At 36.8% G+C, this 26,394-nt stretch overlaps 1 protein-coding gene across 7 annotated transcripts in view; it reads left to right on the forward strand.

Annotated features, from left to right (window-relative positions):
- Nucleotides 1-26,394, forward strand: part of CNOT4 (CCR4-NOT transcription complex subunit 4) — a 149,481-nt gene that overhangs the window by 50,059 nt on the left and 73,028 nt on the right. For all 7 annotated transcript variants that reach the window (XM_007177109.2, XM_007177107.2, XM_057549750.1 and 4 more), the window contains one exon: nt 17,926-18,191. In XM_007177109.2, coding sequence (XP_007177171.2) covers nt 18,018-18,191 — 174 coding nt within the window. In that variant the 5' untranslated portion in view covers nt 17,926-18,017. The remainder of the gene's footprint in view (nt 1-17,925; nt 18,192-26,394) is intronic.

Below are 26,394 nucleotides of genomic sequence, written 5' to 3' on the forward strand. Positions count from 1 at the left end.
GACATACAGATGACCAACAGGCACATGAAAGGATCCTCAACATCACTAATTATTAGAGAAATGCAAATCAGAACTACAATGAGGGACCACCTCACACTGGTCAGAATAGCCATCATTAAAAAGTCTACAAACAACAAGTGTTGGAGAGGGTTTAGAGAAAGGGAATCCTCCTACACTGTTGGTAGTAATGTAAGTTGGTGCAGCCACTATGGAAAACAGTATGGAGGTTCCTCAAGAAGCTAAAAATAGAGTTGCCATATGGTCCAGCAGTCCCACTCCTGGGCATATATCTGGACAAAACTATAATTCAAAAAGATACATGCACCCCCCTATGTTCACAACAGCACTATTTACAATAGCCAAGACATGGAAACAACCTAAATGTCCATCAACAGATGAATGGATAAAGAAAGTGTGGTACATATATATACACAATGGAATATACTCAGCCATAACAAAGAATGAAATAATGCCATTTGCAGCAACATGGATGCAGCTAGAGATTGTCATACTAAGTGAAGTAAGTCAGAAAGAGAAAGACAAATACCATATGATATCACTTGTATGTGGAATCTAAAATATGACACAAATGAGCCCATCTACAAAACAAATAGACTTGCAGACATAGAGAACAGCCTTGTGGTTGCCAAGGGGAAGGGGAGTAGGGGAGGGATGGATTGGGAGTTTGGGATTAGCAGATGCAAACTATTATATATAGAATGGATAAACAACAAGGTCCTTCTGTATAGCACAGGGAACTATATTCAATACCCTGTGATAAACCATAATGGGAAAGAATATAAAAAAGAATGTATACATATGTATAACTGAATCACTTTGCTGTACAGCAGAAACTAACAACACTGTAAATCAACTATACTTGAATAAAAAAAATAGAATATTTCAAGTACTTCAGAACACACACCACCCCCCGCCAAGCATACACACGTCTTCCTGTTCACCTCTTCATAACCCTCTCCCTTTCACCCAGAGGCAATCACTGTCCTGACTTTTTAATCACCTTATGTGCATCTCTAAAAGTTTTCTTTTATCTGTTGAAATTTGTATGAGCACAGTTATATTCTACTTCTTGCTTCCTTGTTCAATACTGTATTTCTGGGATTCATCTTTGTTGTGTAGCTATAGTTCTTCATTTTTATACCATTGTTTCTTCAAATATGTTTCTTCTTTTCCTTTTCTCTCCTTCTAGTATTCCCATGATGTGTATGTTGACATGCTTAATGGTGTTTTACATTTCTCTGAAGCTCTGTTCATTTTTCTTCATTTTTTTCCCCCTCTCTGTTCTTTGGATTGCTTAATCTCTATTGATCTATCTTCTCTTTCACCAATTCATTCTTCTGCCAGTCTACATGTACAGGCTTTGAGCCCCTCTAGTGACTTTTTTATTTCAGTCATTGTACTTCTAACTCCAGAATTTCCATTAAAAAAAATAGCATCTATCTCTTTATTGAAATTCTCTATTTGATGTGACATTGTCATTATATATTACTTCTTTAATTATGGTTTCCTTTAGTTTTTTGAACATACTTAAAATGGCTCCTTTGAAGTCTTTGTCTGTTAAATCCAACATCTGGTGGCTCTCACATGCAGTTTCTGTTGCCTGTTTTTTTCCTGGCGTATGGGTTATACTTTCTTGTTTCTTTGCACAGTTGTAATTTCTGGTTGGAAACTGGACATTTTATATAATATTATAGCAACTCTGGGTACTAGTCTCCTCCTTCCCTTCCCAGGGTTTGTTATTGTTATTTGCTTATTTGTTTAGTGACTGGGTGGATTAATTTAGTGAAGTCTGTTTCCCTCTTGCAGTGTTAAGCGTCTGTTGGTGTTCCTGGGGCGTGCAGATTTGGGTATGTCCACATGCATCCTGGGATGACAGTGTTTTGGGCAGGGCCCTCTTCCACTGTCTCTTTCATTGACCACACCCAGATGTTAAACTCCACAAATTGCCCGCTGACTGCTCAACAATGCCCTAGGACATAAATTGCTTCTCAGCCTGATTGAAAAAAAAATTGAGCTCACTTGAAGGCATAGTTCTTGAGGTCAGAGCTTGAAATTTGTTCTGACCCCAGGAGGGTTCATCCCAGCAGTTAAGAACCTGATTCTCCTTATTCTTTCCTGCAAAGTAGCTGGTTTACAGTTCAGCCTGTGTCTGACTCTCCTCCCAGTTGTCTTTCACTACAGCCTTCATGGTTTTGAGATTGTGCTTAGGTTTGGACTTCAGACACCATTACAAATGAAGTCAGTTTTTTGGGAAGAGATTCAGAGCTATCTGTTTTAAGACTTGCTTTACCTTCCTGTTAAAATCTCTGGCTAAGCTCTGGCATTGAGTAGGGGGGGCAGTGGTGCACTTTTTTCTCCGTGTGACACTCCCAGTTTAGTAACTGAGCACTCATTGGAGGGGTATACAGTAACCTCAAGTCTTGTCTTGCCTTTCCTGGTGCAGGACCCCAGCTTTATGAAGTAGCTGGTTGGAGGGCAGTCTGGGTCGTAGTATTTTCAACATGCAGCAGCAACATAGGTCCTCTTTCCCATGAGTGGCAGTTGGGTGGAAGAGGGGAGCCTCCATCTATCGGCTGCACTTAATGTGGAACTTTAGCTTCAGCGTCAGGTAGCTTTGGGCAGGATGAGAAATGCTAATGTCCTGTCCCTCCTAGGAAGATGGCGCTCTGAGTGGTAACCCTGTGTTCTTGGCAGCGCCAGCCTGGAGTGAAGTTTGAGTCTCACTGAACTGAAAAGGGGGAGGGAAGGAGAGAGAGAACAGTTTTTAGTCAGATACCACATAGTATTGTTGTTTTTCCTGAGTTTTAGTAGATTTTCTTGAATAAGCGTTTCTTCATTTGCCTTATGCTCTTAGCATCGTTTCTGGATAGTTTAAATGGTTGGTTTTAAATAGTTTTCAGCCGTTTTGCTGGGGAATGAGCTTATGGAGCTCCTTACACTGTCACACTGGAAGTGGAACCCACAGAGGTCTTTTGAAAATATAAGTCAAATCCACGCCATTCCCCTCTCTAAAACTCTCGGGTCCTCTTCATGTATTTCGCAAAAAAAAACCAAAGCTATTCCAATGGCCGATGATGAACCCTTGCCAGTTCCTGGACCGCCACATCGCTCTGACCTTATCTCAAACACTGAATTTGCTGTTCTTCAAGCATTTCAGGCAGTCTCCCTTCTTGGGGTCTCTCTACTGATTTTTTCCTTGCCTGGTCTGTTTTCAGTGTATGCATGGTTTACTCAGGTTCCTCTGTTAAATGTTACCTTTTCAATGAAATCTCCAACTGGCCCATTTAAATTGCAGCCTGACTCTGGTACCTTCTCTCACCTTTTATCATAATTTACTGACTTATTATTGATTTTTGTTTAGATTTTGAATTAGAACAGGAAACAAAGGTGGAGATATTTGCCTCTTAGGGTCACTAAAGTATCCCAAAGACCTAGACTAGAATTTGAAACAAGGGCTTAATAACTATTTATTGAATCACTGAGTGAATGAAGGTAAAAACGAACTTTTAGATGGCAAAAACCTTCAGTGGCCAGCCATCTAAGTTTTCTAATAAAGTTAAAACTTTTTACCTAGAGAGAATAGTAAGTAATGTTATTTGTATACTGGGTACAATTAGAATAACCAGTTAGCTTTCTTGATAAGAGAGCCTAAATGTGCTCTTTTTTTTTTTTTAAACTCTCTCCCCCTTTAAAAGACTAATCATTGTTAAGTTCTGCCTACTATGCTTTTCATAGTAGAGATCTTTACCAAATTGGCTTGAATTAGATATTTTTACTTGAACCATTTTAAATGTGTTTGAAAACTTTTTTATTTAAAGGAAAGTTGTCACAAACCTTTTTTCTTTAAAATTGATTTTTCACAAAATGATCATCTTCAATTTTTTTTATACATTTATATTTTCATAGTGTTAGGTTTTTGAAAATATATTTGTATGCAGCAGTTGCGTTTCTTTATGGCTTTGATTTAAATGGTTTGTCATCTTGTTGTCTTTGTACAGCTGATAAATTGGTGGATTTTGTTGAACAGTTCTCCCAAATCAACATCACATTGCTCTAACTATGCAAATGAGTACTACATGCAAATTAGAAATTACTTTTTTTAATAGTGTTACATCATAATAGAAAAACCTTTGCCTTTTCAGTGAGGTGTTCACAGAACTCTATTACTATGTCTGATGTGTATTTGCTACATGTAGACTTGTAAAGATTAGCACAGTTTTGTTCAGTGACTCTTACAATATGTGCTTACACATTTATGGATGAATGAATAGGTACTTCCCTTTCCTTCACTCCCTTCCTTCCTCCATCCCTTCTTTCTTGTTTTCCTTCCATTTGACACATATTTGTTAAGTGTTTGCTATCTGCCAAGAACTCTTCTAGGATTTTTGGATACGCTAACAAGTGAAACAGTCTCTGTCCTCATGGAGGTGGCTTTCTATTGGGAAAACATTGTCTCCTTCCACCCTTATGTACCCCTTCTCCTGCAGAAGATACTTAGGGGACATGATATATTATGTGAGATGATTGTATGCTGATTTTTATTTACATCTTAAGAATATAAAGTACAGGGAATTCCCTGGAGGTCCAGCGGTTAGGACTTGGTGCTTTCACTGCCGGGGGCCGGGTTCAGTTCCTGGTTGGGGAACTAAGATCCCACAAGCCACGCAGTGCGGCCAAAAAAAAAAAAGAATATAAAGTACAAATAAGTTACTGAATAAAGAACAAATTGGTGGGGAGGTAGAAAGCAGCCCCACATAATCAATTTTTTTGTATAACTGCAGCTTAACCTTTTATGAGAGAGACTTTAAATTCTTAGGTAGATTTTTTTTCTATGAGAAAATGTCTAAACGAGATGTTTATTTCTATGAGAAAATAAATAAGCTTTCCTGCCTTCCTAACTTGGGTATAGGCAGTCTTAAGTTCCATTGTAAATGTACATTCATGGTATATGTATATTGGTATTTTGGTATTTAATTTAAAAAGGCGAAGAGGTGTTGGTGCTGATATTTAGTCAGTTGACTTACCTTGCTCTTTCACTTGCAAACTCTTCATAGCTACTATTCAATCTGTTTTTGCCTCTGTGTAGTTTATATGAGTAACATGCTTTGTGAAGTATATGCCTAATTCAGAAACAGTGAACAACCTGGAGCATTGTTTCCTACTTTTGAAGAGTGTTGTCAGTCAGAACTGACATATAACAAATAATTCATTCCTCCCTTTATTTATTATTCATTCATCAAATACATGAGTGCTTACTGTTTACCCCCAGTCATGTTGTAGCTGCCTGGCATACCATCGTAAAATGTGATGCACCAGTTAACTTCTCTCCTGGAGCTTCCATTCTATTGAGAATGGACTGATTGTTAAAGAAACAAGAATTTCTAGTTATAAAGCATTGGTTAAGTAAAATATAAGCTGTGTGGTATTGTACGTAAATTTATTATAGGTTTTTAAAAAATGTTAGTTTATAGTTATGTATATATTGAATTTATGGTTTTTATGGAAACTTAAGATGCTATTCTAGTTACCATTCAAAGTGTGTGTGTGTATATTTCATATCTATAAATAGCTTTTCTCTTATGTGTAATTATAGTGTACATATAATTTGGGGTGTATAATGTATTCAGGAATGTAATTTCTATGTAACTATTCAGTGGAATTGCATCATACACACATTTAACTTACCACAAATTCACTGCCACATTGGCAGAAAATTAAAGGATTAATTAAATAAAGGAACCAAATACTTAAGGTTTTTCGAAAGTGCTGTTTATTACACATTGCATTTAAGTGTGTATAGTTATATTTTCATTTTTAATTTTTATTGTAAAATATTTGTAACATAAAACTTGTCATTTTAAGTATTTTTAAGCATACAATTCAGTGGCATTAAGTACATTCACAATGTTGCGTAACCATCACCACTTTCTATTTCTAAAATCCTTTTATCATCCCAAACAGAAACTCTGTACTTATTAAAGAAAAACTTCCCATTCTCCCTCCCCCTCCCAGCCTCTGTTCTGCTTTCTGTGTCAATGAATTGCCTATTCTAGTTACCTTGTATCAGTGGAATCATACAGTTTTTGTGTTTTGTGACTGGCTTATTTTACTTAGCATAATGTTTTTAAGGTTCATCCACATTGTACCATGTATCAGAATTTCATTCTTTTTATGGCTGAATAACATTTCATTGTATGTATACACTACATTTTGTTTATCCATTCATCTGTTGATGGACACGTGGGTTGTATCGTGAATAATTCTGCTATGAATATTTGTGTACAAGTATCTGTTCAAATCCTTCCTTTCAGTTCTTTTGGTATATCCCCAAAAGTGGAATTGCTGGATCAGATGCTAATTCCATGTTTAACTTTTTGAGGAACCACCAAACTGTTTTCCATAGCAGCTGCAGTTCTTGACATTTTATAGTGTTTTTTTTCTTTTCTTTTAATTTTTATTGGAGTTTAGTTGATTTACAATGTGTTAGTTTCAGGTGTATAGCAAAGTGAATCTGTTATACATATACATATATCCATTCTTTTTTAGATGCTTTTCCCATATAGGCCATTACAGACTAATGAGTAGAGTTTCCTATGCTATACAGTAGTGGCCCTATGTTTTGGGGTTTTTTGTAAACATCTTTATTGGAGTATAATTGCTTTACAATGTTGTGTTAGCTTCTGCTGTATAACAAAGTGCATCAGCTATATGTATACATATATCCCCATATCTCCTCCCTCTTGAGGCTCCCTGCCACCCTCCCTATCCCACTATAGTGTATTTTATACAAATCTTTTGAACAGGGTCCTAAGTACAAAACCATGTATACAGCACTTTATGAGTGATAAGGAACTTTTGAACATGATTTTGAGTGTATGATTTTTATTTTGTACACTTACTACATGGGAGGTTTTTGATGATGCAGGAGCATTTTTATGTATGTCAGAATTTATACTGTGTTGTCTGTTTACAATAGCCAGGACATGGAAGCAACCTAAATGTCCATCGACAGATGAATGGATAAAGAAGATGTGGTACATATATACAATGGAATATTACTCAGCCATAAAAAGAAATGAAATTGAGTTATTTGTAGTGAGGTGGATGGACCTAGAGTCTGTCATACAGAGTGAAGTAAGTCAGAAAGAGGAAAACAAATACTGTATGCTAACGCATATATATGGAATCTTTAAAAAAAAAAAAGGTACTGATGAACCTAGTTGCAGGGCAGGAATAAAGAGGTAGACATAGAGAATGGACTTGAGGACATGGGGTGGGAGGGGGAAGCTGGGGCGAAGTGAGAGTAGCATCGACATATATACACTACCGAATGTAAAACAGTTAGATGGTGGGAAGCAGCAGCATAGCACGGGGAGATCGGCTCGGTGCTTTGCAATGACCTAGAGGGTTGGGATAGGGAGGATGGGATGGAGGCTCAAGTGGGAGGGGATATGGGGACATGTGTATGCATATGGCTGATTCGTTTTGTTGTGCAACAGAAACTAACACAGTATTGTAAAGCAATTATACTCCAATAAAGATCTATTAAAAAAAAAAATGACCGCTTAGAGTTGAGCTCAAGAAAAGTCTGCCCCAACCAACACATGCTTGCTACCCTGCTCTCTGTCTCTGGCTCACTCTTAACCTGAATTGGAGGACTGCCCTTCCCCCAGCTCACTGTGGTCCCCCTGCGCCCCTCCCCCATTTCTGGGATTTGTAAGTAATAAATCTTGTAACTTAAAAAAAAAAAAGAGGGAGATTAACCAAGATGGCGGAGTAGAAGGACGTGCTCTCACTCCCTCTTGCGAGAGCACCAGAATCACAACTGGCTGCTGGACAATCATTGACAGGAAGACCCTGGACTTCACCAAGGAGGATACCCCACGTCCAAGGACAGAGGAGAAGCCACAGTGAGACGGTAGGAGGGGCGCAATCAGAGTAAAATCAAATCCCATAACTGCTGGGTGGGTGACTCACAGACTGGCGAACACTTATACCACAGAAGTCCACCCACTGGAGTGAAGGTTCTGAGCCCCACGTCAGGCTTCCCAACCTGGGGGTCCGGCAACGGGAGGAGGAATTCCTAGAGAATCAGACTTTGAAGTCTAGTGGGAATTGATTGCAGGACTGTGACAGGACTGGGGGAAACAGAGACCCCACTCTTGGAGGGCACACACAAAGTAATGTGTGCATCGGGACCCAGGGGAAGGAGCAGTGACCCTGGGGGAGACTGAACCAGACGTACCTGCTGGTGTTGGGGGGTCTCCTGCAGAGACAAGTGGTGGCTCTGTTTCACCGTGGGGATAAGGACACTGGCAGCAGAGGTCCTGGGAAGTTCTCCTTGGCGTGAGCCCTCCCAGAGTCTGCCATTAATCCCACCAAAGAGCACGGGTAGGCTCCAGTGTTGGGTTGCCTCAGGCAAAACAACCAACAGGGAGGGAACCCAGCCCCACCCATCAACAGTCAAGTGGATTAAGGTTTTACTGAGCTCTGCCCGCCACAGCAACAGTCAGCTCTACCCACCACCAGAGCCTCCCATCAAGCCTCTTAGCCTCAACCACCAGAGGGCAGACAACAGAAGCAAGAAAAACTACAATCCTGCAGCCTGTGGACCAAAAACCACAGTTACAGAAAGACAGAGAAGATGAAAAGGCAGAGGGCTATGTACCAGATGAAGGAACAAGAAAAAACCCCAGAAAAACAACTAAATGAAGTGGAGATAGGCAACCTTCCAGAAAAAGAATTCAGAATAATGATAGTGAAGATGATCCAGGACCTCGGAATAAGAATGGAGGCAAAGATTGAGAAGATGCAAGAAATGATTAACAAAGACCTAGAAGAATTAAAGAACAAACAAACAGAGATGACCAATACAATAACTGAAATGAAAACTACACTAGAAGGAATCAATAGCAGAATAACTGAGGCAGAAGAACGGATAAGTGACCTGGAAGACAGAATGGTGGAATTCACTGCTGCGGAACAGACTAAAGAAAAAAGAATGAAAAGAAATGAAGACAGCCTAAGAGACCTCTGGGACAACATTAAACGCAACAACATTCGCATTATAGGGGTCCCAGAAGGAGAAGAGAGAGAGAAAGGACCAGAGAAAATATTTGAAGAGGTTATAGTCGAAAACTTCCCTAACATGGGAAAGGAAATAGCCACCCAAGTCCAGGAAGCGCAGAGAGTCCCATACAGAATAAACCCAAGGAGAAACACGCCGAGACACATAGTAATCAAAGTGGCAAAAATTAAAGACAAAGAAAAATTACTGAAAGCAGCAAGGGAAAAACGACAAATAACATACAAGGGAACCCCCATAAGGTTAACAGCTGATTTCTCAGCAGAAACTCTGCAAGCCAGAAGGGAGTGGCATGATATACTTAAAGTGATGAAAGGGAAGAACCTACAACCAAGATTACTCTACCCAGCAAGGATCTCATTTAGATTTGATGGAGAAATCAAAAGCTTTACAGACAAGCAAAAGCTAAGAGAATTCAGCACCACCAAACCAGCTCTACAACAAATGCTAAAGGAACTTCTCTAAGTGGGAAACACAAGAGAAGAAAAGGACCTACAAAAACAAACCCAAAACAATTAAGAAAATGGTCATAGGAACATACATATCGATAATTACCTTAAACGTGAATGGATTAAATGCCCCAACCAAAAGACATAGACTGGCTGAATGGATACAAAAACAAGACCCATATATATGCTGTCTACAAGAGACCCACTTCAGACCTAGGGACACATACAGACTGAAAGTGAGGGGATGGAAAAAGATATTCCATGCAAATGGAAATCAAAAGAAAGCTGGAGTAGCTATACTCATATCAGATAAAATAGACTTTAAAATAAAGAATGTTACAAGAGACAAGGAAGGACACTACATAATGATCCAGGGATCAATCCAAGAAGAAGATATAACAATTATAAATATATATGCACCCAACATAGGAGCACCTCAATACATAAGGCAACTGCTAACAGCTATAAAAGAGGAAATCGACAGTAACACAGTAATAGTGGGGGACTTTAACACCTCACTTACGCCAATGGACAGATCATCCAAAATGAAAATAAATAAGGAAACAGAAGCTTTAAATGACACAATAGACCAGATAGATTTAATTGATATATATAGGACATTCCATCCCAAAACGGCAGATTACACGTTCTTCTCAAGTGCACACGGAACATTCTCCAGGATAGATCACATCTTGGGTCACAAATCAAGCCTCAGTAAATTTAAGAAAATTGAAATCATATCAAGCATCTTTTCTGACCACAACGCTATGAGATTAGAAATGAATTACAGGGAAAAAAACGTAAAAAAGACAAACACATGGAGGCTAAACAATACGTTACTAAATAACCAAGAGATCACTGAAGAAATCAAACAGGAAATAAAAAAATACCTAGAGACAAATGACAATGAAAACACGACGACCCAAAACCTATGGGATGCAGCAAAAGCGGTTCTAAGAGGGAAGTTTATAGCTATACAAGCCTACCTAAAGAAACAAGAAAAATCTCAAGTAAACAATCTAACCTTACACCTAAAGAAACTAGAGAAAGAAGAACAAACAAAACCCAAAGTTAGCAGAAGGAAAGAAATCATAAAGATCAGAGCAGAAATAAATGAAATAGAAACAAAGAAAACAATAGCAAAGATCAATAAAAATAAAAGCTGGTTCTTTGAGAAGATAAACAAAATTGATAAGCCATTAGCCAGACTCATCAAGAAAAAGAGGGAGAGGACTCAAATCAATAAAATCAGAAATGAAAAAGGAGAAGTTACAACAGACACCGCAGAAATACAAAACATCCTAAGAGACTACTACAAGCAACTTTATGCCAATAAAATGGACAACCTGGAAGAAATGGACAAATTCTTAGAAAGGTATAACCTTCCAAGACTGAATCAGGAAGAAACCAGAAAATATCAACAGACCAATCACAAGTAATGAAATTGAAACTGTGATTAAAAATCTTCCAACAAACAAAAGTCCAGGACCAGATGGCTTCACAGGTGAATTCTATCAAACATTTAGAGAAGAGCTAACACCCATCCTTCTCAAACTCTTCCAAAAAATTGCAGAGGAAGGAACTCTCCCAAACTCATTCTATGAGGCCACCATCACCCTGATACCAAAACCAGACAAAGACACTACAAAAAAAGAAAATTACAGACCAATATCACTGATGAATATAGATGCAAAAATCCTCAACAAAATACTAGCAAACAGAATCCAACAACACATTAAAAGGATCATACACCACGATCAAGTGGGATTTATCCCAGGGATGCAAGGATTCTTCAATATACGCAAATCAATCAATGTGATACACCATATTAACAAATTGAAGAAGAAAAACCATATGATCATCTCAATAGATGCAGAAAAAGCTTTTGACAAAATTCAACACCCATTTCTGATAAAAACTCTCCAGAAAGTGGGCATAGAGGGAACCTACCTCAACATAATAAAGGCCATATATGACAAACCCACAGCAAACATCATTCTCAATGGTGAAAAACTGAAAGCATTTCCTCTAAGATCAGGAACGAGACAAGGATGTCCACTCTCACCACTATTATTCAACATAGTTCTGGAAGTCCTAGCCACGGCAATCAGAGAAGAAAAAGAAATAAAAGGAATACAAATTGGAAAAGAAGAAGTAAAACTGTCACTGTTTGCGGATGACATGATACTATACATAGAGAATCCTAAAACTGCCACCAGAAAACTGCTAGAGCTAATTAATGAATATGGTAAAGTTGCAGGTTACAAAATTAATGCACAGAAATCTCTTGCATTCCTATACACTAATGATGAAAAATCTGAAAGAGAAATTATGGAAACACTCCCATTTACCATTGCAACAAAAAGAATAAAATATCTAGGAATAAACCTACCTAGGGAGACAAAAGACCTGTATGCAGAAAACTATAAGACACTGATGAAAGAAATTAAAGATGATACCAACAGATGGAGAGATATACCATGTTCTTGGGTTGGAAGAATCAACATTGTGAAAATGAGTATACTACCCAAAGCAATCTACAGATTCAATGCAATCCCTATCAAATTACCAATGGCATTTTTTACAGAGCTAGAACAAGTCATCTTAAAATTTGTATGGAGACACAAAAGACCCCGAATAGCCAAAGCAGTCTTGAGGCAAAAAAATGGAGCTGGAGGAATCAGACTCCCTGACTTCAGACTATACTACAAAGCTACAGTAATCAAGACAATATGGTACTGGCACAAAAACAGAAACATAGATCAATGGAACAAGATAGAAAGCCCAGAGATTAACCCACGCACCTATGGTCAACTAATCTATGACAAAGGAGGCAAAGATATACAATGGAGAAAAGACAGTCTCTTCAATAAGTGGTGCTGGGAAAACTGGACAGCCACATGTAAAGGAATGAAATTAGAATACTCCCTAACACCATACACAAAAATAAACTCAAAATGGATTAGAGACCTAAATGTAAGACTGGACACTATAAAACTCTTAGAGGAAAACATAGGAAGAACACTCTTTGACATAAATCACAGCAAGATCTTTTTTGATCCACCTCCTAGAGTAATGGAAATAAAAACAGAAATAAACAAGTGGGACCTAATGAAACTTCAAAGCTTTTGCACAGCAAAGGAAACCATAAACAAGACGAAAAGACAACCCTCAGAATGGGAGAAAATATTTGCAAATGAATCAACGGACAAAGGATTAATCTCCAAAATATATAAACAGCTCATTCAGCTCAATATCAAAGAAACAAACACCCCAATCCAAAAATGGGCAGAAGACCTAAATAGACATTTCTCCAAAGAAGACATACAGACGGCCACGAAGCACATGAAAAGATGCTCAACATCACTAATTATTAGAGAAATGCAAATCAAAACTACAATGAGGTATCACCTCACTCCTGTTAGAATGGGCATCATCAGAAAATCTACAAACAACAAATGCTGGAGAGGGTGTGGAGAAAAGGGAACCCTCTTGCACTGTTGGTGGGAATGTAAATTGATACAGCCACTATGGAGAACAATATGGAGGTTCCTTAAAAAACTAAAAATAGAATTACCATATGACCCAGCAATCCCACTACTGGGCATATACCCAGAGAAAACCGTAATTCAAAAAGACACGTGCACCCGAATGTTCATTGCAGCACTATTTACAATAGCCAGGTCATGGAAGCAACCTAAATGCCCATCAACAGACGAATGGCTAAAGAAGATGTGGTACATATATACAATGGAATATTACTCAGCCATAAAAAGGAACGAAATTGAGCCATTTGTTGAGAAGTGGATGGATCTAGAGACTGTCATACAGAGTGAAGTAAGTCAGAAAGAGAAAAACAAATATCGTATATTAATGCATGTATGTGGAACCTAGAAAAATGGTACAGATGAGCCAGATTGCAGGGCAGAAGTTGAGACACAGATGTAGAGAATGGACATATGGACACCAAGGGGGGAAAACTGCGATGAGGTGGGGATGGTGGTGTGCTGAATTGGGCGATTGGGATTGACATGTATACACTGATGTGTATAAAACTGATGCCTAATAAGAACCTGCAGTATAAAAAAACAAACAAAACAACTAATACTAAACTTTCATTGGGTTATTTGTATGGAAATATGTTAATATAAATGTTTCAGACATTACATGAAATTTCTAAAAATCTTATATTTGTATTTGTATGGAAATATGTATGGAAATATGTTAATATAAATGTTTCAGACATTACATGAAATTTCTAAAAATCTTATATTTGTATTTGTATGGAAATATGTATGGAAATATGTTAATATAAATGTTTCAGACATTACAGGAAACGTCTAAAAATCTTATATGTTCTGGTATAATGTTATAAGTAATAATCCTAGTTATTACTTTAAAATGTATATCTCAGAAATAACTAATTTTCTTGTCAACTGCATTATTATGAACTTTCATCAAATCTTTAACCATGGTCATTTTTAAGTCTTTTGTCATTTACAGACAGTTCTGGGTGTAATCTGATGATTTTGCAAATATGTTCCTATAAAAGGGTTTCATCTTCAAGAAATTCATGGAAAAGACTCTGACAAGTACAGGTTTCTGGTAACTGACTGTACTGCTGAACTGAATGAATAAGCATTTTCAGAACTCTAATGAAAAACTGATGAACTCATAAAAGTGCTAACAAAAGATCAAGATGAAAAAAAAAAGAAATTAATTACATGGGACTGAGTGAACTGATGAGGATGAGTATAATTTTTGTGACTTTCTGTCTGAATTAAAAAAAAAAAAATCCCACAAGGACTCAGAGGAAAAGAATATACAAATCAATTTTCACTGCAAAGTAAAGGAGCTGTTACAGTGGAGGATTACTGGACTGAATGTCAATATTATGACATAGTATAACTGTGTTTCATGTTTGGTAATTGCAATCATTGTTGCTTTTGTTGTGGTCATCCATGTACAATGCTTGGTGTCAGTCTATTTATCTCTTGTAAAAATAAAATACAGTGTGTGTGTGTGGAAAAAACAAAAAAAAAAAAAAGAATTTATACTGTGTTGTGTTATTAGTTGCAGGTGATATAGAGAACAAGAACTTAGATAATGAAGTAGAGATTTCCTGTAGAATTTAAATTTTTGAAAAAGTAATGTCACTTTTAGTTTCAGGACATTTGCACTATATACCAAAGAATATGCGACTGAGCCTTCAGTAATCATAACTTCTGTCTTACCATATTGGAAAGGACATGGGCTTTGAAGTTGGCAGTCTTACTTTTGCATTGTCTTTAACACCCCTCATTTTATTTATTTGTTTGGTTGTTTATTTTTAAATTTTTATTGGAGTATAGTTGATTTACAGTGTTGCGTTTCTGCTGTACAGCAAAGTGAATCAGTTACTCAATTATACATATACATATATCCACTCTGTTTTAGATTCTTTTCCCATATAGGTCATTACAGAGTATTGAATAGAGTTCCCTGTGCTATACAGTAGGTCCTTATTAGTTATCTATTTTATACATAGTAGTGTGTATATGTCAATCCCAATCTCCCAATTTATCCCTCTCCCCCTTTCCCCCTTGGTAACCATAAGATTAAGCCCCTCATTTTATATATGAGGAAACTGATAGTGGCAAAACTGGGTCTGCAGACCAGGATTCCTGAATTGTTTATAAATACATATACCATTTTTTTCTTTTTAAAAAACTTATACTTTGAAATAATTATAGGTTCATAAGAAGATATTTCATTTTATTTTTCTTCTAATTATTAACAAAAGTCAGATTTAATTTTCCTAAAAGATGAAAATAATTTCTTTTTTTAAGTTTAGCCATTTGAATTGCAAAAATGTTTGTTGTAGCAATACAGATAATACAGATTTTCAAAATAAAATTAGTACCTCCATTTTGTCTTTTGTGATATGGATAACATTTTGGTGTATAACCTTCAATGTGCTTTATTTTCTTCGAGAAACAAATCAAATATATACACATAGAGTTTTTATATTTACATGGAAGTATATATTTACGTTAGTCTCCAGTTTACTTTTACAAATTAAAAAATCCTGTGTAATAGACATCTTCTGATTCAACACTCATCAACCTTACGGCTATATCATTATTTACTTAATGATTTGCCAACTGATGGATAGTTAACATTGTTTGCAGTTTTCTACGCTTATGAACAATGCTGCAAAACATACAGCAAAGTACTTGGTGCACATGTGTGAGTATTTATGTAGGATAGAGTCTAAGGTGGTTTAAGGGAGTGGTTAAAAGCACAGATGTGGCGCTAAGACTTCGTGGAATGAATCCAGGCTGCACCACTTAATAGCTGTGCAATTTAAGGCAAGGTACTCTTTGTGCTCCCATTTCCCTTTGTAAAGAGGAACTTAGATCAGTGATAATCTCTGCTTTGCGGGGAGACTAACTTTGACAGGCTGGTGGGGGAAAAATCCTACCTCACTGTTTACTAACTAAAGAGGTTGATCATCTTTTCATATGTTGTAATCATTTGTAATTCTTTTGTGAACTACTCATCATATTCTGTTCTCATTTTTTCTTTTGACTTGTTTGCCTTTTAAAAATTGCTTGTAAGATTTCTTTATATATTCTGGATAGTGACTCTTGTATACAGTGAATATATCCTTTACTCTGTTGCTTGCTTTACTCTGTTGCTTTAATTTGTCTGTTTTTTTCTTTTCACATTGCTAAGTTGATCATATCTATCTTTTATGAATTTCTGTTTCTGCTTAGGAAGACTTTCTGTATCCCAAGATTTTTAAAAATTCTATTTTCTTCTAACACTTTAATAGTTTATTTCAATGTATAGCTCTTCAGACAGATCATATGGGATTTATTTTGATTGCAGTGTGAGACAGCTATATACTGTTTCTTTCTTAAAATGGATAGACCAGGATCCTGTTACTGCTTTTAAATTGGGCCCATCCTCGCCATATTGATTTGTTATGTCCCCCCCCCTTTTTTAAATAAATTTATTTATTTATTTTTGGCTGCGTTGGGTCTTCGTTGCTGTGCATGGGCTTTCTCTAGTTGCGATGAGCAGGGGCTACTCTTCATTGCGGTGCATGGGCTTCTCATTGTGGTGGCTTCTCTTGTTGCAGAGCACAGTCTCTAGGCTCATGGGCTTCAGTGGTTGTGGCTCGCGGGCTCAGTAGTTGTGGCTCACGGGCTCTAGAGCGCAGGCTCAGTAGCTGTGGCACACGGGCTTAGTTGCTCTGCGGCATGTAGGATCTTCCCAGACCAGGGCTCGAACTCATGTCCCCTGCATTGGCAGGCGGATTCTTAACCACTGCGCCACCAGGGAAGCCCTTGTTATGTCCCTTTTATCAAATATTAAAATCTAATTAATTCGTGGTTCTGTTTATAGATTCTCTATTTAGTTTCTTTGATCTTTTGTCTGTTTTTGTACCAATATCAAATTATTTGTTACTGTAGCTTTGTAGTACAGTTCAGTATCTGATAGTGCAGATCCCCACGTTTCTTCCACAAAAGTTTCAAAGCATGTCTCATGCATTTACTCTTTCATGTAAACTTTAGAGTTAGTTTGTCAAATTATGTAAACAAACAAAAAATCTCCGTTATTTTGACATAGCGTTTTAATTTAACAATGACTTTAGCCTGAAAATTTTCAATTCTCCATAATCTAAAAAGATAAATTATTTAATTTTTAAAAAGACTTTGAGGCATAGAGGTCTATTTGTTCTCTTCCCCCTTTCTGTAGGCTTTTTGTAGCATTTCTATAATAAAAAGGAATATTTTAATTTTGTTTAATACGTGTGTATTTTCCCAAAAGTGAATTTTTCATTGGCATATTAATACATATTTAATTGTAAACAATTAGGTTCTATGGCATTTTTTTCAGGTCTTATGTTTTCTGTGGTAATGGTTTGATATTAACATGTAATTACAGGTAACTGAAACTGCTCTTCATTAGTTTTATTTTGTAAATTAGGACACATTTTAGACTACTATAGTACTCTTTTAGTTATGTGGCAGTATTACTACTAGCTTTTAGGTGAAAGATAAGACAGTTTAGAGTATGTTTTAAGGTGAAGATGTTTCTGTATAGTATTTATTCCCCTAAAATATGCTATGATTAGTACTGGTTAGTATTAAATGTTTTAGCTAAAAAAAGGAAGTTCTTTTCTGTTTCTGTTGAATCAAAAAATTTAACAACCTCACACCTTTTATCTTGACATGAAGAATATACAGAATTCCATCTTCTGAGATAGCAAAAATTGATCTGATTAATATTTTTCAAATTTTTTATGAAATTTGATTCTTGATCATTGAATATGCCATTTTTTTCAGTAGTAAGCAGTATATTTTGTTTTTTCTTATGCAGGTCTTCGAAGTTCTACAGTTTAGTTCCTAGCGCTGAACCTCCTTCTCCCTTAAATTATTATAAACTTTTGCTGCTGTTTAATAAACGTGAAGATGTCTCGCAGTCCTGATGTGAAGGAAGACCCTGTGGAATGTCCTCTTTGCATGGAGCCCTTGGAGATAGATGATATCAACTTTTTCCCTTGCACCTGTGGCTACCAGATTTGCCGATTTTGTTGGCATCGAATTCGCACTGATGAAAATGGGCTTTGTCCTGCATGCAGAAAGGTAAATACTCCAAAATAACTTTGTGTTTAGTTTTTTTCCCCATGCCTATGAGTAAGTAGATTTAAAAGAATCTACAAACCTCAGATGAGATAATGTGTAGCATTGTATTTTTAAGATTTAATGAAGTGGAAAGAACACTTGCCTTGGGAGTCAGAGTCTTGGCTTTATTGTTAACTAAGTATATGACCTTGGTGAAGTCACATAACCTCTCTGGTTGGCCTTAGTTTTCTTATCTGAGGAGATTGACAAGGTTGGTGGTGCTGGCTGTTTAATAGGATTAAGGGTAGAGAGAGGCAGTAGATTTAGATAGGACGGTGTGAAATTGGAAAAACACAATCAGTATTACATCTGGGGGGAAATTTGCTTTAGTTTTCCAGTACAAAATAGTAGAGAAGTTTTGATGTGTACTAAAAAAGATCATGAGTTAAAATGAAAAGAGAAATCCTGGTTTAGAAGGTAATACTTACTCATTTGTTGGTCCTTATGACAATGCTAGGCTGATAATGCTATCCCTATTGTATGGTTAAGGAAACTAGGCCTTTTAAGTAACTTATCGAAGGCATCAACTAATGGGTAGGGTAGTAGGTTTGGGGGTCAAATGCAAGTCCTTTGAATCCTTTCTAAATCTAAAAAATCTATGATTTTTAAAATAGTATTCTGGGTTTTGTTGTTTTTATAAGCAGATGCAGCAATTACAGTGTAGTAAGTGACCTATTAGGGTGAGTAGGATTGCTGCATCTCTGTTTTGAAGGACTTTGTTACCACCTTAGGGACTAATGCAAATAGCTATTTTTTGCCTTATCTTTAATATCTGTTTATATGATTTAAACTTTCTTTTGTTTACCCATTCAAAGAGCTCTTGGTTCATTATTACCAAATTTTGAGAATTGGAAATGTGTTTTAGATACCTAGATTATTAAAAAAATAATATCTCAGAAGGCAATGTGTTGTCCAGTTGTTTTTTTTTTTAAATCTAGTGGGCAGTTAACGTATATTATATGAATGAAAAAAGGTGAGCTCTACTTAAATGTTAATTAATGTAGTTTTTATATATATATATGTTATATAACAGTAGGTGTTTATAATGTATATATATATCGTTTTATATAGTTCATATACTTTAAGAATGTGAATGGAAAGGTAAATGAAAACGATAACATTAGCTTTTTAAATTTGTGTTAATGAATTTTAAAACATTCAGTTGTATTTTAAAAATCAGTTCCCCATCATTCCATTAGAGGACAATTGTATTGAACTATTATGTTGAAAGTGGTGACTTTTAGGATAACCTAAGACTATTTGAGGAAATAGCAAAGAAATTCATTTCAGTTTTAAGGGATTACCTAGAATCACCTCAAATCCTTAGAAAGTGCAGTAAAAAATAGAAAAAAATTTAAGATTAAAAACTAAACAGAGTAACTTCAGCAAAGCTGGTTGTTAGTAAAAGGGTTCCTTTCTGGGAGGACTAGTGTGAGGAATCTGGAGGGCAGAAGGCCATTGGGATCAATTTAAAGAAAAAGTGTTAACTCAAAACGTATTCAGGAGAAGACTGTTGAAAAAAGGTAATAATAGTGGTGCTTCAAGATCCTAGGAGAACTGTCAGTGTGGTTGGTTGAGTACAGAGGCATTGGAGCAACAGTCCAACTTTTATGCCAGGTAGCAGAGACAGATGCCCTCTAGTTGGAACACTGATTATAAATTTAGGTCAGAGCCTTAAAGGGGATAGAAATACCCTGGAGGAACTAGGACCTCCTATGCTCAGAAGATGAACTATTAACATACCCTTTTGAGCTGTTTTTCCTCTCTGTGGTCACAAAAAAACATCCTACGGCAAACAGAAATAGCATTTTATAGACTGGTTGACAGAGTTCTTACATGTGCAACAACCAAGAATCAATAGGTATTTCAGGAAAGCCAACATTATGGAAGGGAAGCACAAAAATCAGTATATAGAAGAATCTAACATAAGTAAGCAAACAGAAAGAAACTTTTTTAAGTATCATTGGTACCTCTTAAAGAGGTAAGAGAGAATGACATATTCATGTAGAAGGAACATTTTTTTTTTAAAAAAACAGATCTTCAAAATGAACAATCTTATAGATAGGTTGAAGAAAAGAATGAACACAGTTCAAGAGCAAATTAGCGAGTTGGAAGCTTGTGCTGAGTATTTTTTTGCAGGATATAGTGCAGAAAGATAAAAAATACAAAGCTTGAAAGAAAAGTTAAGCAATGTAAAAGAGAGATCTTCTGGTTCTAATCTCTGCTAAGAGAAGTTTTAGAAGCAGTGAGCTAAGAATGGATCAGAAGAAATAATGAAAGAACTAATAGAAGAAAATTACTCACTATGAAAAGCAGTTGTCCTCAGATTAGAAGGGTTCTGTAAGTATGAAGCAAGATGACTGAAAAATATCAACATCTATTTACATAATTGTGAGATTTTAGAATATCTAGAATAAAGACAAAGTTCTGAAAGTCCATGAGAGAAAAATACATAGATCACAAAGGAACAAGAATAAAACTGATGCCCGTGTTTTTGTTTTACAACCATAGAAAAGAGAACACAAACGAAAAACTTGTTTTTCCAAATTTTTGAGTGAAAATAAGTTTTAATGAAGAATTCTCAATTTCATTCAGATTTGAAAGCATAATAAAACATTTTACAGACATACAAAGATTAACAGGTTTAATATCCACTCTACAATACAAGTAGAAGAGTTGAGGATGACTGCTAGATTTTGAACTGAGCAACTAGAAGTAGAGAATGGCCATTAACTGAGATGGGGAAGACTGCATCTTCTAGGAATAGGGTTTTTGAGAAGATCAGGAACTCGGTTTTAAACATGTTAAGTTTGAGATTCCTATTAGAGACTTAAATGGAGATGTTGACTAGACAGGTGAATATTCAGTTTTGGTTTGGGCATGGAGATATAAATTTGGGAGTTAATCAATATATAGAATATTTTTATAAATTAATGACACTGGATTAAATCACAGAGAGGGTCAGTGGAAAAAATGAGAGATTGTCTAAGGATGAACACGAAGGCTCTCCAACATTTATAGAAAGAAAAGAAAAAAAAAATCCAGATTAAAGAAATATGAGACAACCTCCTTTTGGGTCTCCAAGTTAGAATCTTTAGCTGAGGCACTTATTGTTAATAGTCAGACCAGGAGTTTTTTTTGTTTTTGTCTTTGTTTTTTAATTTCTTGTTGACTTAATATCCACTTAATATCCACAACTCTTAGAACCTCTCCTTAGTCTCTTAGCTACCAGACTTTGCTCATACCTGTCTCATGGCATGTATCACGGAAGGCAGACAGTGCAGGACACACAAAGTCTTGGAATCTGGCTTAGCTTTGCTGGAGAGTGCTGAACACACATAATTATGAAGCTGCCCATCTCAGTCAGAGACCAGCAGATCTTTACATCTCTGGAGCCCAGCCTCAGTGGTTGTGTTAACACAGAAGGAAACCACAAGTGTTTCTGGAGAGGACCATGAAGCTACAATTTAGATACAGCCCAACCCTGCAGGGAGAAGCCTGTAGAAGACGTTATGTGAGTTGTCAAATTGAGATGATTTAAATAAACTTGGAGATGCAGGTGGCGCTAGCTGAAGCCAGCTCCTGATTTTGGCTCACAAGATGAAACCTGTCTGTTTGCAGAAAAGGCCTCTTTTGTTTTAATAGCTTTGAAAAGCAGAGAGAGAGGCAGGTTTTAAAAACATACGAAGTTGAATGTTTCTTTTTGGTCCTAGTTGCTGAGCCTAGTGGGGTCAAAAGGACCTCAGTGCTTCCCTAAACAGGTGCAGGTCATTCCTTAGACTGCCTTTGCATGTCCTTTTAGTGCAGCATGTCTGAGAAAAATATCTGGTGGAAACGGCAGATGTGGGAACATGGGTGGTTTACTGATGTAGCACCATACAACATTGGCTCACATGGAAATTAGAGACTGGCCAAGGAAATGAAAACTTCAACAAGGGTATTATTTTCACCTCAGAAATAATAGAAGATTTTGAATCCATGAAACAAGAACAGTATGGTATAAAAAATTCAGTGAATAAGAAACAGTTATTGAAAATTTAAATATGATAGCAGAAATAACTCAAGCAAAGAGTTGGAAGATGAAGTTGAGATGATCTCTTAACAAGTAGTGCAAAAAGGCAAAGGAGAATGTTTGAGAGAAGAGATAACTTTTATTTGAGGATCAGTCCAGGAGGTCACATAACAAATAAGTTAGTATTCTAGAAAGAGATCACAGTGATACAGAGGAAAATTGTCTTCAATAGTATATGATTGAAGAATATTCCCAGGACCAAAGGACATATTTTCAGATTAAAAAGGCACCAAAGAATACGAAAACGTTAATTCAAAAAGATATATGCACTGTTATGTTCCTTGTGGTATTATTTACAGTAACAAGATATGAAAACAACCTGTGTCCATCAATGGATGAATGGATAAAGAAGATGTGTATTCCACACACTGGAATACTACTCAGCCATCAAAAAGGTGGAATCTTGCCATTTGTGACAGCATGGATGGACCTTGAAGGGTCCATGCTAAGTGACATAAGTCAGATGGAGAAAGACAAATACTGTGTCATTTCACTCATATGTGGAATATACAAACAAAACAAAATAAATGAACAAACCAAATAAAAACAAACACATAGATACAGAGAACAGAGTAGTGGTTACCAGAGGGGAAGGGGCGGAGGGGGAGGGTGAAATAGATAAAGGGCATCAACTGTTTGATGACAGATAGAAACTAAATTTTTGGTGGTGAGCACGCTGTAGGGTACACAGAAGTAGAAATATAATGTTGTACACATGAAACTTACAGAAGGTTATAAACCAGTGTTACCTCAAAAAAAAACAAAAAAAACAAACCACCAAAAAAGCAAAAATGCCCGTCAAGTGCCAGGCACAAACTTTTATTTTTCAGTATCAAAATACCAAAGAGAAAGAAATTCTACAAGTTTCCAAAGAGGAAGAAGTAGGTTGCACATAAAAGATCAGGAATCAGTCGTTTCAGACTTTTCTAAATCAAGTCTTAAAGCTAGAAGACACTTCTGAAGGAAATTTATTTTCATTTCAGAACTCTGTATCTGCTTGACTTAATTAAGTATGAGGGAGTTATGAAAAGACATTTTCAGACCTGAAAGTTCTCAAAAATATTTTACCTTCTGTGCATTCTTTCTCAGAAATTTACTAGAGGATATGCCCCATCAATATAAAGGAATGAAGAAGAGAAAAAAAATACATGGGATAGAGGAAATAGGTAATCAAACATAGGCAAGAAGCAGTGGGATTTCTTGGATGATGGGGAAAGATGAAAGATGTGACCTGTAGAGGGCAGTTAATCCAGAATGTGGCAAATCAGAAAGCTCCAAGGGGAATCTCTACAAAAAGATCAAAATGAAAGAATACTTGGTGTTTTTAAAGAGAAATGTCTTGTGAAGCCATTTCAACAATTGGAGGAAATTTGATGGTTGAATAAGTAATAAACACATAGAGATCTAATCAGACAAAACACAGTTATTAACTCTATGGGAAACAAAAACTTGTACAGAAAAGGAAAAGTAATCATATTATGCTGCAATGGCTCAGATATGACGTAGGGGTTGAGATTTATTTTTTTTTTCCATACAGATATCCTGTTGTTACTGCATCTTTTGTAGAAAAGACTACCCCTTTACTTTTTTTTTTTTTTTTTAATAAATTTATTTATTTATTTTTGGCTGTGTTGGGTCTTCGTCTCTGTGCGAGGGCTTTCTCTAGCTGCGGCAAGCGGGGGCCACTCTTCTTTGCAGTGCGCGGGCCTTTCACTATCGTGGCCTCTCTTGTTGCGGAGCACAGGCTCCAGAGGCGCAGACTCAGCAGTTGTGGCTCACAGGCCTAGTTGCTCCGCGGCATGTGGGATCTTCCCATACCAGGGCTCGAACCCGTGTCCCCTGCATTGGCAGGCAGATTCTCAACCACTGCGCCACCAGGGAAGCCCCACCCCTTTACTTTTGAATGGTTTTGGACTCTCATGAAAATCAGTTGCTCATAAATGTGTCAGTCTATTTCTAGAGTCTGTATCTCTTCCACTGATGATTATGTCTATCTTTTTGTCAATGCCATACTGTCTTGACTACTCTAAATCTTCAAATCTGTTACAATAAAAACTTTCAAATTTGTTATTCTTTTTAGAATTTATTCTGTGTATCTGAACCTTAGCCTTTCCACATAAGTTTTTTAATTAGCTTGTCATTTTGTACAAAAAGCCTACTGGAATTTTGGTTGAGATTGCATTGAATAAGCAGGTCAATTTGAGGAAAGACGACATCTTGAAAATGTTGACTCTTATAGGTCATGAATAAGTTTTATCTTTCCATTTTTCTAGGTTTTAAACATTTCAGAAACAATGTTCTGTAGTTTTCATGTACAGAGTACAGCATGTTTTGTTATATTTGCCTATAACTATTTTTTTTGCGGGGGGCGGGGAATTTTTTTTGGATTTTTTTTTTTTTTTTTTTTTTTGGCCACGCCACATGGCATGTGGGATCCCAGCTCCCTCACCAGGGATCAAACCTGTGCCCCCTGCAGTGGAAGGGTGGTGTCCCAACCACTGGACCACCAGGGAAGTCCCTGTGTTTTTTTGAGCTTTGGCACATGATACTGTTTTTAAAATTCCATTTTCCAGTTGTTCATTGTCATTATGTAGAATAATTTTTGTTAAATAGATTCATTAGGATTTTCTAAATAGATGATCACATCTTCTGTGGATAAAGAAAGTTTTATTTCTTTCCAACCTTTATTTTTTTAAATTGTTTTTCTTGCCTTATTGCAGTGGGTAAGCCCTGCACTATAACCTTGGATAAAAGTGGGATGAACACATATCCTTGTTTGTTCCCAATCTTAGTGGGAAGACGTTGAGTATTTCACTATTAAGTATGTCACTGTTTTTTTGTAGATGGTCCTTATCAGGTTGAGGAAGTTTGCTTTTTTTTTTTTTTTTTTTTTAATTTTTATTTATTTATTTATTTATTTATTTATTTTTGGCTGTGTTGGGTCTTCGGTTCGTGCGAGGGCTTTCTCCAGTTGCGGCAAGCGGGGGCCACTCTTCATCGCGGTGCGGGGACCGCTCTTCATCACGGTGCGCGGGCCTTTCTCTATCGCGGCCCCTCCCGTTGCGGGGCACAGGCTCCAGACGCGCAGGCTCAGCAACTGTGGCTCACGGGCCCAGCTGCTCCGCGGCATGTGGGATCTTCCCAGACCAGGGCTCGAACCCGTGTCCCCTGCATTAGCAGGCAGATTCTCAACCACTGCGCCACCAGGGAAGCCCAGAAGTTTGCTTTTATTCTTTGCCTACAGAGAGTTTTTATCATGAGTGGGTGTTGCATTTTATCCAATGCCTTTTCTGCTTCTATTGAGATGATCGTGTGTTATCTCCTTTGTTCTGTAGAAACAGTGATTTAGGTTGATTTTTTTAATCAACCTTCCCTCCCAAAGGTAAATCTCATTTGATCATGATGTATTATCCTTTTTATTTTCAATTTGCTAATATTTTCAGGAGGAGTTTTGCGTCTGTGTCATGAGAGGTATTTATCTGTGGCTTTCTTTTATGTTGTTTTTAGATTTGGTACCAAAGAAATACTGGTTTCAGGAAATGTTTCCTCCTCTATATTCTGAAAGAGTACATGTGACTGGTGTTCTTTTTTTTTATTTCCTCCCTAAATTCATTGTTTACACTCACTCTATCAGGGTGTCTTCAGGAGGGCTGTTATGAAAACTGGCTACCACAGGATTCCTGTATGTAGATTTCTGGAATTCTTTTTGTACTAGTTCCCCCTTTGTGGTATTTTGCCCAATAAATTTCAGTTCCCTCAACCTCTTCAAATTTTGAACACTGTCCCCCTCTGCTCATTGTGACCGTTGGACCCAGTGCCAAGGTCCAGTAAGTGCCAGAAGAGCAGAAAACTGGGACACTTGTGGTTTTCATCTTTTTTCTTTCTTTTCTTTCAGAGGTCATAGACCTGCTGTTCACTGTCTGTTGTTCAGTGTCTGAAAACAGTTATTTCATATATTTTGTCTAGTTTTCTAGTTGTTTATGCTGGTAGCCCTAGTCTGTTACCATCTAATCTGTCATGGCTGGAGGTCGAAGTGTATAAATAATATTTGAACTTCATAATAATGTAATTGTGACCCTTGACCTAACCAAA

The sequence above is a fragment of the Balaenoptera acutorostrata genome, chromosome 7 (genome assembly GCF_949987535.1).
Source record: "Balaenoptera acutorostrata chromosome 7, mBalAcu1.1, whole genome shotgun sequence".
Taxonomy (NCBI): Eukaryota; Metazoa; Chordata; class Mammalia; order Artiodactyla; family Balaenopteridae; genus Balaenoptera; species Balaenoptera acutorostrata.